Source organism: Lutjanus erythropterus, chromosome 20 (genome assembly GCF_056507025.1).
Source record: "Lutjanus erythropterus isolate fLutEry1 chromosome 20, fLutEry1.hap2, whole genome shotgun sequence".
NCBI lineage: Eukaryota > Metazoa > Chordata > Actinopteri > Lutjaniformes > Lutjanidae > Lutjanus > Lutjanus erythropterus.
In genome coordinates this window covers 13,868,325-13,881,197 of record NC_139336.1, presented here as the reverse complement: position 1 = coordinate 13,881,197, position 12,873 = coordinate 13,868,325, and the positions used below count along the sequence as shown (strand labels likewise).

The 12,873-nt window shown below is 40.8% G+C and overlaps 1 protein-coding gene across 7 annotated transcripts in view; it reads left to right on the top strand.

Moving 5' to 3' along the window:
• ank1b (ankyrin 1, erythrocytic b) overlaps window positions 1–11,180 on the top strand; it is a 95,275-nt gene extending 84,095 nt beyond the window's left edge. For 3 of the 7 annotated variants that reach the window (XM_084745435.1, XM_084745433.1, XM_084745436.1), the window contains 5 exons: window positions 5,810–6,467; window positions 6,854–6,983; window positions 7,472–7,543; window positions 9,062–9,156; window positions 10,852–11,180. In XM_084745435.1, coding sequence (XP_084601561.1) covers window positions 5,810–6,467; window positions 6,854–6,983; window positions 7,472–7,543; window positions 9,062–9,130 — 929 coding nt within the window. In that variant the 3' untranslated portion in view covers window positions 9,131–9,156; window positions 10,852–11,180. Of the gene's footprint in view, window positions 1–5,809; window positions 6,468–6,853; window positions 7,119–7,471; window positions 7,544–9,061; window positions 9,157–10,851 lie in introns of those variants that run through there. The other 4 variants (XM_084745432.1, XM_084745437.1, XM_084745434.1 and 1 more) reach the window with 4 other exon arrangements.
• The last annotated feature ends 1,693 nt before the right edge of the window (window positions 11,181–12,873 follow it).

Genomic DNA, 12,873 nt, shown 5'->3' with positions numbered 1-12,873 from the left:
TCACTATATTTACTTTAGCTTGCAAGGAATTTATGTATATGAATTTTTTTTTTTACACAAGAAGTGTTTGAAATGCCTTGCAAGATAAATGAGGCTCAGTTTACTTTAGATACTTAAAATGATCTTAAAATACATATTTACCCAGGTCTATGTAAGATGATTTCTGTCTCTACAGTGACTGGGACTTGTGAGTGAGAAGTTTCCTGAACATAATAAAATTTGCTGTTTTTGATTCTGACATCTTTATGTGCATGGCATGCTTTCAATGTATGAAGTTTTCTTCACAGTGTAAAATGTTTTCTCTGTTTAATTGGTGTACTTTAGTCTTGTTTTTAATGCTATATTAACAAACAAATGGGTTGATTTTGTTTCTTTTCCTGTAAAATAAATGGTGTGTTGTTTAATGCTCTGCTATAACACATGGTCAGCTGCGTAGCACATAATGTTCAACGTACAATGTTGCTGTGAAATAATGTTGTTCATTCATGGGCAAAATAACTGTAAATTACTCTCAGTGTTTGACAGAGGACTCTAGTTTGTACCTATTTTTATTTTATTTTATAAAGAAAGGTTTTGTGCCGTTAAAGGGATAGATTGCAGTTGGCACGTCCCCAGTTTGGAGAAGCAGCAAGAGTACCAGTGTAGGAACTAAAGCAATATACTGCTGTGGACAGGGTCAGCAGCAAAAATGTATTTTAGCCACCTAAAATAATCAATATCACTTTTATGTGTATGCTATATTTGCTGTCAGACAGCCTTTTCCAATGAGAAGTTGCTGTTGTAACCAAATATTGCTCTTTCCAAAGCCACCAGACAGACAAATTTAGGCAAATTTAGTAATTTTACCTCACAGAATACAGGAGTTGCAGGTGTACCTCTGCCTCAGTCTGTTAGTTTGTTTGTGTTATTGTGTGACTTTGTGTTTTAAAGGGTTAGTTGGAGTCGGTGAAATCACACAATAACACACACTAACTGGTCAACCAGCATCTCCTGTGTTCTGCACAATAAAATCACTGGTTTGCCAGTGGAGTCTGGTTGCTTTGGAGATAACAATATTTGGCTTATATAATATATGTTCGTGTCCTGTCCAAAAAGTGTTTGAAGGCAAGGTAAGACAATAAATATATTCTAAATATAGCCTACACTGGAACTGATACTGATTTTCTTTTGTGGGCCTTTTTATGGGTGGCTAAAATACATTTGCCGACCCTGTAGACAGCAGTATATTTCTTATCTTCCTATACTGGTACTCCTGCTGCATGTCCAAACTGGGGATGTGCCAACCACAATCTACTATAGGTCACTGAGTACCTTATACAACCCTGCTTTTAAAAATCTGAATAATCCCTTTAATTTGTGTGTAAAAACACAATAGATTGTTTTACTTAAATTTTGATGTTAAAATCAATCTACACTGAACAATTAATCAGATTTTAATGAACTATTTTTTGCCCAAGTCTGATGACAGACTCACTTTCAACATTGTCTGAACTTTATCTGCCAGCAGGGATAATGCTGTGAGGCGTGTTTGTGTGTAGGTTTGGGTGTGTGTGATTTATTTTCGTACATTTGGGGCTCACCCATGAGCCGAAACTGTGTGTCCTCATCTGTATCTTAATATGAGTGAGGTATTGTGTGTATGTGTATATGTGTGTGTGACGTGAGTGGCGTGCTGTGCAGTGTGTTGTCTTTTTATTTATTTTATTTGTTTTCTCTGTGGACCTTATTTGTGCTTCACTTACATCCTGTGCCTTTGACACCTTGTGTGTGTGTTTATGTTTAAATAGCAGGAGTGAAGGGAAAGGCTAACCCAGATTCATCTAACTCATTCTAACTCTCATTCTAATTCTGACTCATTCCTCCCTGTTCACCTCATTCTGATGCCACTGCTCATCCTCCTGGCCCTGTACCATCCCAGAAACACACACACCCACACACGCTTACTCACATTTAATTCAGACTACTATTACTAGACTATTACTTGCATAGTAAAGAGGTATTTCACCCATTAATGCATACTTTTTTACTGTTGAGATTTGTTATTCTGTTTTAACTACTGTTTCTATTCGCAAGAATTTGACTTGCTGTAAGATTATATTTACAGTAGATCTGGTGTTGCATTGATTAATGTGAACTGGAAGCAAAAATGTGAGAACAGAAAATGCACTCACTAGTAGGTCAGTTAAGGTGGACTTCATTATATTTTTTCATTTAACCATTTTCTTCCCATAGCCGGACCTTTATGACATATACCATCACTTGTTTCTGCAAAATTTGAAACAGTGCATCAAACCTCTCTCAGGATTAGGTTGTTAAGATTAATAATCAGGTTAATCATGGACAGAATATTAGCAGCGTTGCCTCCTACTCTGTTTCCACAGCTGCAATTTACAGCAGTTCCCTACAGTAAATGTACTGATAGATATCACTTGATGATGACAATAAGTTTAAGTTTCTTTTTCTGGGTCTGGATAGGATAAGGACAAAAAATACTAAATATTTTTTGACCACAATATATTATCGCAAAGCAATGTTTTATTTCAATATTTTAAGGTAAATTTGTAAAACAGAAAGATAAACTGAAAAGATTGTTGTTATGAAACCTCATGGTTGTTCTCATGCTATAGGCCTTGGGTTCTTTTTAAGCCTCATCTCAGCCACACTATTATAAAACCTATTTACTTTTCAGATGTTTGAGGTTTGCTCAGTTTGATACACAAGTTGACATCATGCCTCGGTGGATCAGGGCTCTGAAACAGAACATCTTAACTTTGACTTTGGGTGAAGTACTCCTTTACTGTTCAGTTTCATTCATCTGAACTCATTAATGCAACAATTTAAAAACATCTTACTTACAGTCAGTCCCCAATCCAAACCTGTCACATGTACCAAAATGTGTGAGAGTATTATTGTCTTCAAATATCAGTAAGATTTATAACACATGGATTATAAGCTTTATTCACATAACATTTCCAAAATATTTCAATTTAAACACTGAAAAGTTTTAATATGTCTCTTAAATACTTAAGCATTTAAATATGTCTTTATGTTAAACTTAGATAATAGATGATGAATCAATATACCACTCAATTAAATTATTAAAAAAAAACATATTACTTATCTTATCTCATAAACTTAAATGAAATCAAATTTTAGAGATAACAAAGTTGTCCTCTTTATTCTGTATGTACCATAAATAAAAAAAAAATACAATGTGAAATTATCAAAATATCAAATAATAGAAAACCTATCACTGAATATAATGTGTGTATGTTTATGTCCTTGTGTATTTTGCTTGTGTCGCAGTGACGACTTGGAAATGTAACCAAAATATAACAAAAAATATTTTTTACGTATGCATCAATGTGTATAATGTGTTTTGTTTATACAGTCCTTTTTATATTAATATGTCATTTTGGACTAATAAATTTATTTATTAAATCCTAAGAGTGAGAATAGCATAAATAATACATACATAATACATGCTGCAACCAGGCGAATTGGCTATAAATATAACCTTGTTAGTTTAGAATAAAATCTCGACCACCATATAATAGAACACTGTGAACTGCCTTCATAAACAGGCACAATTACTTACAAAACAGTCTTAAAACGTAATAGCTTTGTCTAATGTGCGTGTATATTAATGTGTTTGTGTGAAAGTGTGTGATTGTGTGTACAATGACCTTTATTTGGATGCTTGGGGTTCAGACATATAAATGCATGACTCTGATGTGTAACTACAGGAGAATGCAAGAGCAACAGTAACTTGCATTTTCCTCTGCAGAATCTGCAAGATGCTGCTGACTCCCACTCAGGAATGTGGGTTGGAACGATAATAAAGACATTTTGTTACAGCTTTGGTATTTGTATCACAGCCACTTGAGTATTGTAGAAAAACTTTTTTCATTCCTGGAAAAGTAGCCTCTGTCTCAATTTATCAACGCCAACAAGATCTAAGAAAGAACAAATTTAAATTCCTTTTTCAATGCTTTGCCCAGCTTTCAGTTGTACAGCATGTCCTTTAAAAATATTGGTTCATTATTGGCTGTACTGTATGTAAATCCAACAGATTCTTCATTATCTTTTCCAGCCTCTTCATTAACTCCAATTGCAACCAGGATACTAAAAGCCAATAGAAAACCTTTTGTAGCATAAACTAATGATACTTTTATATCGTGCCAACCCCACAATCAACATACTGTATAACTATAGACTCACCTTTTTTCTGCTTATCAAGGAACACAGTGTATGTTCTGCAGATTCACTTACTTACAAACTAGAGCCATGCACCACTCTCCTCACAGACAATGGATGATACACCAAACCCCTTTGACCCCCACCTCACTCTTACCATGTCCCAATGACAGTAACCTGAGGTTCATTAGATCAAATATTTATTCAATTAAACAAATTACAGGAAAGAATTCGGCACTTTTCATGTGGATGTCCAGTCAGTGTCGATGGTAAATGTAGTCAGTTGAGTTGAACTGAAGCAAGAAATTCCCCAGTGTGTGCTATATTGACCAAGAAAGTTCCCGCTCTGTAAAATCTGTTGTTCGTCTTGAATGCAGTGATGTAACAGTGATGTTGTTGGAGGCAAAGAGGAAGTACAGGCTCTTTCTGCTTGGATTTCTAGTCTCTGTCTCTGGGTAGTCAGGAGCCAGTATTTTTGGCACCAGTTGCCTTTGGCTGACAAAGTAATAGCTATTGGCTAGGGGGTCCATAGACAGTAAATAATTAGTGGATGGAGTGTCCTTGACCTCCTAACCCATAGGTTTCTGCAGAGCCATTTTGAAACTCTCAGTTTGGGTACATTGGCCGGAGCCATCATTGTAGTTCCTGACTTGGCTAGCGAGCGAAGAGGTGGAGCAAAGGTGGACAAATAAAGCAGCTACTTTGCAGCTACCTGTGATGGTACCTGTCTGTCACTCCATGCAGGCATGTCCTAAATAATGCCTAACTTAAAATCTTAATAAAGTTTAATTGGGTGAGTAGATAAAAAATTCACCCTGGTCAGATGTCATGAACAAGGAAAGTAGCCGTAGAGACCAAAACATTTTTTTTGACAGGAAAGGCGGAGAGAGAGCAGGGGAAGAACACACAGCAAAGGGCTGTGGGTAGGAGTTGAACCCACAGTTGCCACAGAGGTCCCACAGCCTCAGCACATTGCTCTACCAACCAAGCAATCGTTTTTTGTTTTTTTTACCAGGTTGTAGACATGTTTAATTGTGCTGTAATGTTGGGCATTTTAACATGAGGGTTTATGGGGTTTGTCTTTGCTATTGGAACCAGCCTCAAGTGGCCACTCAAGGAACTTACATCCTAGTACATGTAGGGACTGATCTTGGTCAATATAGCACACTGAGGAATTTATTGCTACAACTGACTATATTCACTAACAACACTGGTCGGACATCCACATGAAAAGCGCCAATTTTTCCCAGTAACATCATAAAGATGATGGGAGCTTATTTCAGAATGAAAGACAAGTATTGTGCTTGTGCTCTACCTTTCAAACTCATAGTAGTAAATAACATAATGGCTGTCAGATTGCTGGTTTGGGATTTAGGATCAATATATCTTTCTTTTCACTTTTAATGAAGTGGATTGAAGATATCTTTATCATAAATCCTTGGCTTCATAAAGACGGACTCTAGTCCTTCTCCTGGTGTATTGGGACAGGGCTGAGCCCCACTGTTTCCTCACAGGTTGGAGAAACAGTCAGTCCACCACCTCTCCATCCTCCCCCTGGCTGTGCCTGCGTGGTGTTAGTCTTTCTCTTGTCTCGCCCCTGTCTTCCCTCCAGGTTATGGGTTGGTGCAGGAGGAGCTGCTGTCCCCGGCCTCCATGCAGTACAGCTTGCCCTCTCCACTGGGCGCGGAGCCCTACTGGCAGGAAGTCTCCAGCCTGGAGTGCGCCCCCATCGCCACCACAGAGGAAGACACGTTAATGGAGATGTCGGATGTTCAGGTGTGGCCGGCAGGGGTCAGCCCCTCGCTGGTCACAGTGGAGGACTCGTCACTGGAGGGCAGCAGCCGGGCTGATGACTCAGAGGGCGCCACACTCTCCCTTCCCTGCAGCTTGGGTCGCCCGAGCAGCGGAGCCAGTGGGGCCAGCGGCTCCATCATGGAACTGGAGGAGGAGGAGGAGGAAGAGGAGGAGGAAGGGGAGGTTGAGGATGAGGAGGCGCCACAGGAGCCAGCAACTACGCTGGCGGAAAGGGACAGGGTGCGGGCCAGTGGTGCCGTCCCCAAGGTCAACCTAAACGGGCAGCTTGGAGGTCAGAGGTCGGATGGGAGGAGAGGGGAGGCCCTTGCAGCAGGAGGAGGAGCAAGAGGGGGAGTTGGAGGTGTAGGGCTGGGTTCAGTGGAGGGGATTTCTGTTGTTGCAGGCCAGCAGGTGTATGCCCAGCGGTGTGAGATGTCGGGACTGAGTCGGGCTGCAGAGCACAATGGAGATAACCGGTACGTCAGCTGTAATGTTTGTCAAACTGACTACATTGTATGTTGTTCTTTACTCTCTGCACCATTGACTGTAAATAAAGATGGACAACATGTCACTACTTCCTCCCACTGTGCAAAAATGTAGGGAACATATCCCGAATATGAGTGCTGGTCAGCTGTCAATCATGGTGTGAAACAACCTTTTTATGTCATCAGATTACAAAAAAGTCAAAAAAAAAGTGGTAATGGAAAAGCCCCTCTAGAGGGGGTGGGATTGACATCTTCACTTGTGGGGGGCTCTCACGTTGTCCATCTTTATAAATGTCACTGGTCTACTCAAAATGGCAACATCTCCCCTATATCTTTCTTTCTCTCTCCCTTTGCTTTACTTTAATCTTGCTCTCCAGTATGGTGGGAGGAGGAGCATTTCAACCCTATTTACCAGACAAGGACTCCCTGCAGGGCTGGGTGGGCTCGGTGTCATCGGGACGTGACGTGCCAGGCTTGCGCGTGGCCCAGGAGGCTCTGCTGACTCCGGTGTGTGACACGGGTTACTCTCATGTGCTGCGTGGGCGCCTCCTGCAGGGCACGCAGCCCTTTGACAGGGGGCTGGGCTTCTCTCACCAGGAGGCGGGCCAACATGCTTGGGAGCAGGAGCTGAGGCGGGGCCAGGTCAGGTTGCCACGCCGACCACCCGCCGCTTCCTGCGCCTGGAGGGGAAACATCTTTATCCATCGCTTTATCTTTTTTGAATTATTATCAGATGGGACAGACGGCCATTCAATCTGATTTTTTTGCTCATGACCATCAACAATCTTTAGTCTCACTTAACAAACATCAAAATTGATTATTTTGATGTAACTGACCAGAATGATGTGTTGTGTGGTACAACACATGGGGAATACCTGCCATTTTTGATACTTTTTGCTTTTGTTTTACATTTTTAACTGCAAATAGTTTATTGGTATCAAAATGTGAGTACTATGAGCTGATATTTATATGTGACTTGTGTTATTTTTCTACAGAAAGAAGAGAAAGACGACTATGCTGCTGAGACACAGTTCGTTTCTGAACATGGAAGCGCGCTTGCTCGAAAGGTAAGTCAGTGGTGTTTTCATCATTTAAGCTGAGTCATATTCACACACAAACACTGTAAATACGAGCAGACAGCGTTTCACTGAGTCACTTGCATAGCCTTAGAGGGCACAAAGGGTGGGAAACTAACAGTAGCCACCAGCCAAATGTTGGTTAAACATGCTTTGTCCCCATGAGCATGTTTGACAACAAACCAGCAATTACTGTTAGTTTAAATAACACTCACATATAAAAAACTGGAAGACTTAATAGTACAAAATGAGTGTTTGCAGAAAAGTGAGACAGCCACCTTTCTACAACATTTTCATTGTTGGCAGATTTGTAAACAGATTTATTGAACAATGTGCTTCAGGTGGTGATGTGTTTTCAAAATTTCTTCCAACCCGATTTGCAGATGAATTCCTGGATGTATATCAGTGATAGCCAGGCTGCATTTCATTAGTTGTTGTACATGCTCTCTTTGACTTTCGCTTGGCCTGTGCCCTCGAGGGAATCCATGCTGCCATCATAAGCGTTGTTCTGTTTGTCAAACTGAAGTGAACTGTGTATTATCCATAATCAAGTGCAGTCATGCATTTGGTGCAAGAAAATATGTCCAAGAATATATGGCAGAAATGCATGTAAAATTAGTTATATCATTTGTTTTTGTCAATTTATTTACTAAGGAAATGCACATCAATCAACCTTTCAGTTTACACATCAATATAAATGTCATTGAGTTATGAGCTAATTTTCATCTGAATGAAAATTACGGATGAAAATGAGATGATCATTAAAGGTCTGTGTTATTGGGCTTACATTTGTATTACCTGGAAAACACTTATTGCTTAAAAAGTGCTCTATGAATAAAATTATTATATGTGTAGGGTCTCTCATCTAGTTAGCAGAAAATTTAGAAAATCTCATTGATAGCTTGATAATGCACTTAATATTTACTTAGATTGCTGTACTGTTAAGCTTGTGTGATTTCTTTATTCTCAACAATATCTGTAAATACCTGGAAAAATGCTGTTTTGCAGTATATCATAAACCAATAGCAATATGATAACCATGATACAGATCACAAACAGAAATTTCAACATCATAAACCAATGCAGCTTACTACCAACAGTTGACACATTACAATTATCCCCAAAAGGGGATAATGCAGTTTTTTTTCTGATGATTTGTAAAAAGCAGTATCGGTGCTAAGCCTACAACTGGCAGTCGATGCATGATGTTTGGGCTGTACAAGGGCAAGTTTGTGCCATTAAAATCCTCCAATCCTCCCTCACACACTCTCCATGTGGCCTCTGTCTACGTTATGTATTACCAAGGGCTGTGGGCTGGTGAATGAGGGGAAGTGGAACTACTAATGAAATGCAGCACTGGTGAATTTTTGGGACTTGAGTGAGCCACGGTGGCCGGCAGGTGGTCAGACAAGTTAGTTTCCTGCTCTGGTTACATGTACCAGTAGAGGCTTCAGCAGTTAACTGGTCCAAGTGTTGTCTCCTTCCCTCCTCCCTCCCTCCTTGCTCCAGGTGGGGGTGGATGTGAGAAAGGGCGCTCAGTCAGTGCAGCGCACCAGTCTGCGGAGAGTTAAACACTGAAATACACATACTACCCAGTCCTCCAGGTACGGGACACCCAGCAAGCACTTGTGCATCCCAGTGCTTGGATAGAAGCCTGTATGGCAACATATTGGACTCTTTTAGAGCTCAGTAGTCTCACATGCTGTTCTGTTCCATTTATGTTCAAAATTAGATTTAATTCAGTGCACTTATAATTTTTGTTTGTTTGTTTTTGGAAGGCCTGTTTAATTTACCCTGTATGTTGTGTGTTATGGAGATAGTTTGGATTATTTGACGTGGGGTTGTATGAGGTTTTTATCTATAGTCAGTGTATTACCTGCAGTAGTGGTCTGCAAGCCCCCAGTTTGAAGTAGCAGTGTAGTACCAGTGTATGAAGCTAAAAATGTACTGCTGTGGACAAGGTCAGCAGCAAAAAATATAAAATAAAAAATATTCAGAGTATTTTCACCACTCTACCTCAGAGTCAGACAGCTTTTTCCAATGGGAAGCTGCATTTATATAAGCTAAAAGCTCTCTCCAAAGCAACCAGATTCCATTTTATGTCACAGAACACAGGAGGTGCTGGTCTACTACTGCCTAGATTAGTTTGTTTGTGTTATTGTGTGACTGTGGTGTTACACAGGGTCTGGTAACCCTGTCCACAGAGGTACTTTGCTTAGCTTCCTACAGCTCAAACTCCTGCTGCTTCTTCAAACTAGGGGTGAGGCAATCGCAACACATAATACACTGACGATGAATGAGGACCTCATACAACCCAAACAAACCAAACCAAATAAGAGACTGGGACTGCCTAAAAACTAGTATTTGACCTGGGGGCGATGCCTTACATCCTGCGTCACGCAGAGTGCCTGATGTTCATTGACGCTGACTCTCTTGGGGTTGTCACATCACTGTCTGGAGAAGCTAGCAAAACTGAAAACCTAAAAAGTTGTTTAGTAATGTAATCTTTGCCTTAACCCCAACATAAAGCATACATGAGACCTCACACTTGATAGTAACTTAAAACAGAGATGACTTTAATTTTTTTTGTGATCACAGATTGCCATAAATACACTTAATTTTAGATGTTTAAAATATGTACAACCAAATAGTGCTAAAATATATTATAACTTTGATGGACTCAATTATGGCCAATACACTGATATTAATGTAAGTTAGTATCCTCCAGCCTAAACAGGCTATCAAGACACACACTGAATTTCCTTGTACAAAAATGTGACACCAAATATACAAATTAGAGGAAAACATGAATACTATATTTTGTATTCCTTCATGCTTGACAGGCATTAAAGCAACAACAAGGAATTTACAGATTTTGTTGTTTTTGGAGACCAGTGTGGACAAAAGCTGTAGTGTTTCCACAAAATATAACATCAAAATTATAATTATCTAATTAGAGAACTCATCCCAGTGGCCGGTACTAAGAATAACTTTATAGAAATATCCAGTCTTTTCAGTGACGGTCTTATTTGCTCATGTTGGTCTTATAGAGTTACTAGTATTAAATTGAGACAGTTTCGTGACCACTTCAAAATTCCTTGTGGAAGGTTTAAATAAACTGATCTGGTTTTTCATGCATGTACTCAGATCATGGGCTCAGGGGGTCTCGGAGGTCTCTAAAGCATGCACTGCTACATCCTGCAAAACCACACCCATCCAGGGAAATACTACGTTTTTAGGTAGTCCCCTTCAAATAATCCAAGCTACCCCTTTAATTCTGCCTCTCTTCTGTTTTTTAGGACCGGAAAGCCACTGCCAAACCATCCTCCACAAAAAAACAACCAGAGCGCAGATGGAAATGAGCAAAGGCGAAGAGGACGAGTAAGACAAAGACTAAAGAAGTGCAAACTACAAAATGACAAACACAGAATCATCCTCAAGTGTGTGACCATGGACCACCACAAAAGAAAAGAGACCAGTGAGAAAAAAAAGAGGAGTTCAACTTGTAGTTTTATAACATTTGTAAAAAAGAATATCAACTAGACTAAGGCATGACGATTCTTTTGTTTTTTACAAAAAAAGAAGATAAATGTCAGTAAAACAACCAAGAAAAAAAAAGCAACAAAAAGTGCTTCCTGTGAACTGTAATCGCATGATGACTGCTGGTGCATGCCCTTTGACCTTTTGAATTGTCATTATCTACAAACTGAAGGGGTACATGGTACGGGGGCTGGCCCGCGCTTGAGCCACAGGCCATTTTAAGGACCTTATCACCCCCCCCCCGACTGGAGCGGCAAGCAAGACGAGTCCAATAACACTACAGCCAAAAAAAGAGTCCCTCAATGGATGGTTGTGTATACAGCTAAGCCTCTGCTGAGCCTACCAATGCTTCTTCACCGGACCCTCTCCCTTATTATTCTCTATGTGATATATGCACTCTATGCTTTGTGGACATGTGTCAGTGTGTGTATGTGTGCGTATGTGTGCGCGTATTCTTCTCTACCGCATGTGTTTTCTTGCTTCTGGCTTGGTGCTGAGCCCCGCCTCATGATTGGCTCGCTGCCCCCCTGTGATGTCATGGCGCGCTCAGTGCTGGAATGAGAAAGCCACTGTCGCTCCCCTCCCCCGCTCGTGAGTGTTCCTGTCTGCGTGCGCTGGCGTCTTTTCCTTTTTGTGGATGAAGCTCGTTTCTTGTTCTACGTTCCTTTTAAAGCCTGTCCACCTTGGTTTTGAAAGCATTGTCTGACCTCGGTAGGGAGCTGAAGCTCTTTCGCCCCTCGTGTTTTCAGGGGAAAATGTGTTTTTCAGACGACGGGGAATGTTTTCTTTGGAAAAGGGGTTTGTTGCTTGGTTTCGTTGTGCAGCAGCTCTACAACACAAAGATCAACGTTTTCCTCCCTCGTGACCGTTTTCTACCTTCTTCCATCATTTCTCCCAGTAGCGCACGTCATCTTGACTCACAACCTTTTATCAGTAGCCTCAGTCGATATGCAGTAAAATCACAGGCCTCTCCATCAGCATCTATAGCTCCTCCATCTGATGTTACAAACTTTGTGTGTGTGCTCCCTCTTTATCTGTTTGCAACGGCTGTAGGGCCTCAAATTTTGGTTCATTCATTTGGAACAAAGTGAATGAAGTGGAGGGAATGTGGAGGATCTGATTCATGTGAGGACGTAGTGATGGTAGCGTAAACTAGCATGATGCTACTACGACATGGGATTGTGAACGGGAGCTGTGCAGCCAGGACAGACAGGTAGCACTGTGATTGTCTTATTAACACTGACCCCACACTCGTGAACTGTGAAGACACACATATATACAAACAAAAGCACACCCATACACACATGCATACACACACACATGATCAGAAACACATCATTAAATAATAATTGCCTGGTCAGAGTGTCGGATAGTTTTTTTGGAGTTTGCTACAGCAATAATACTCAACAACAAGAGCACAGAAGATGGATGGAAGCCGGGGTTCTGTATATGTACACAAAAGATGTGAAAGGCATAACTGACTGAACTCCTCAGTGAAGACAGAAACTCCATCTGGACGAACAGCAGTCGAGTTTGACATTGGGGCGGCTGCACTGGTTCCGTCGACCTTGATGGGAATGAGTCAGAGAGAACGCGCTGATGCGAGAACGGATGACTCAGCTGTAGCAGTGTGGGACTGCGGAGGCCTGAGAGGGATTATTTTGTTTTTTCAGCACTTAACGTAGCAAAATATAAACCAGGATATGTTAACTTAATACACTGATACCTATTTTTAAGGAGTCTGCTGCTGTCGTGAGGTGGAAACCACCAAACTCCATGTT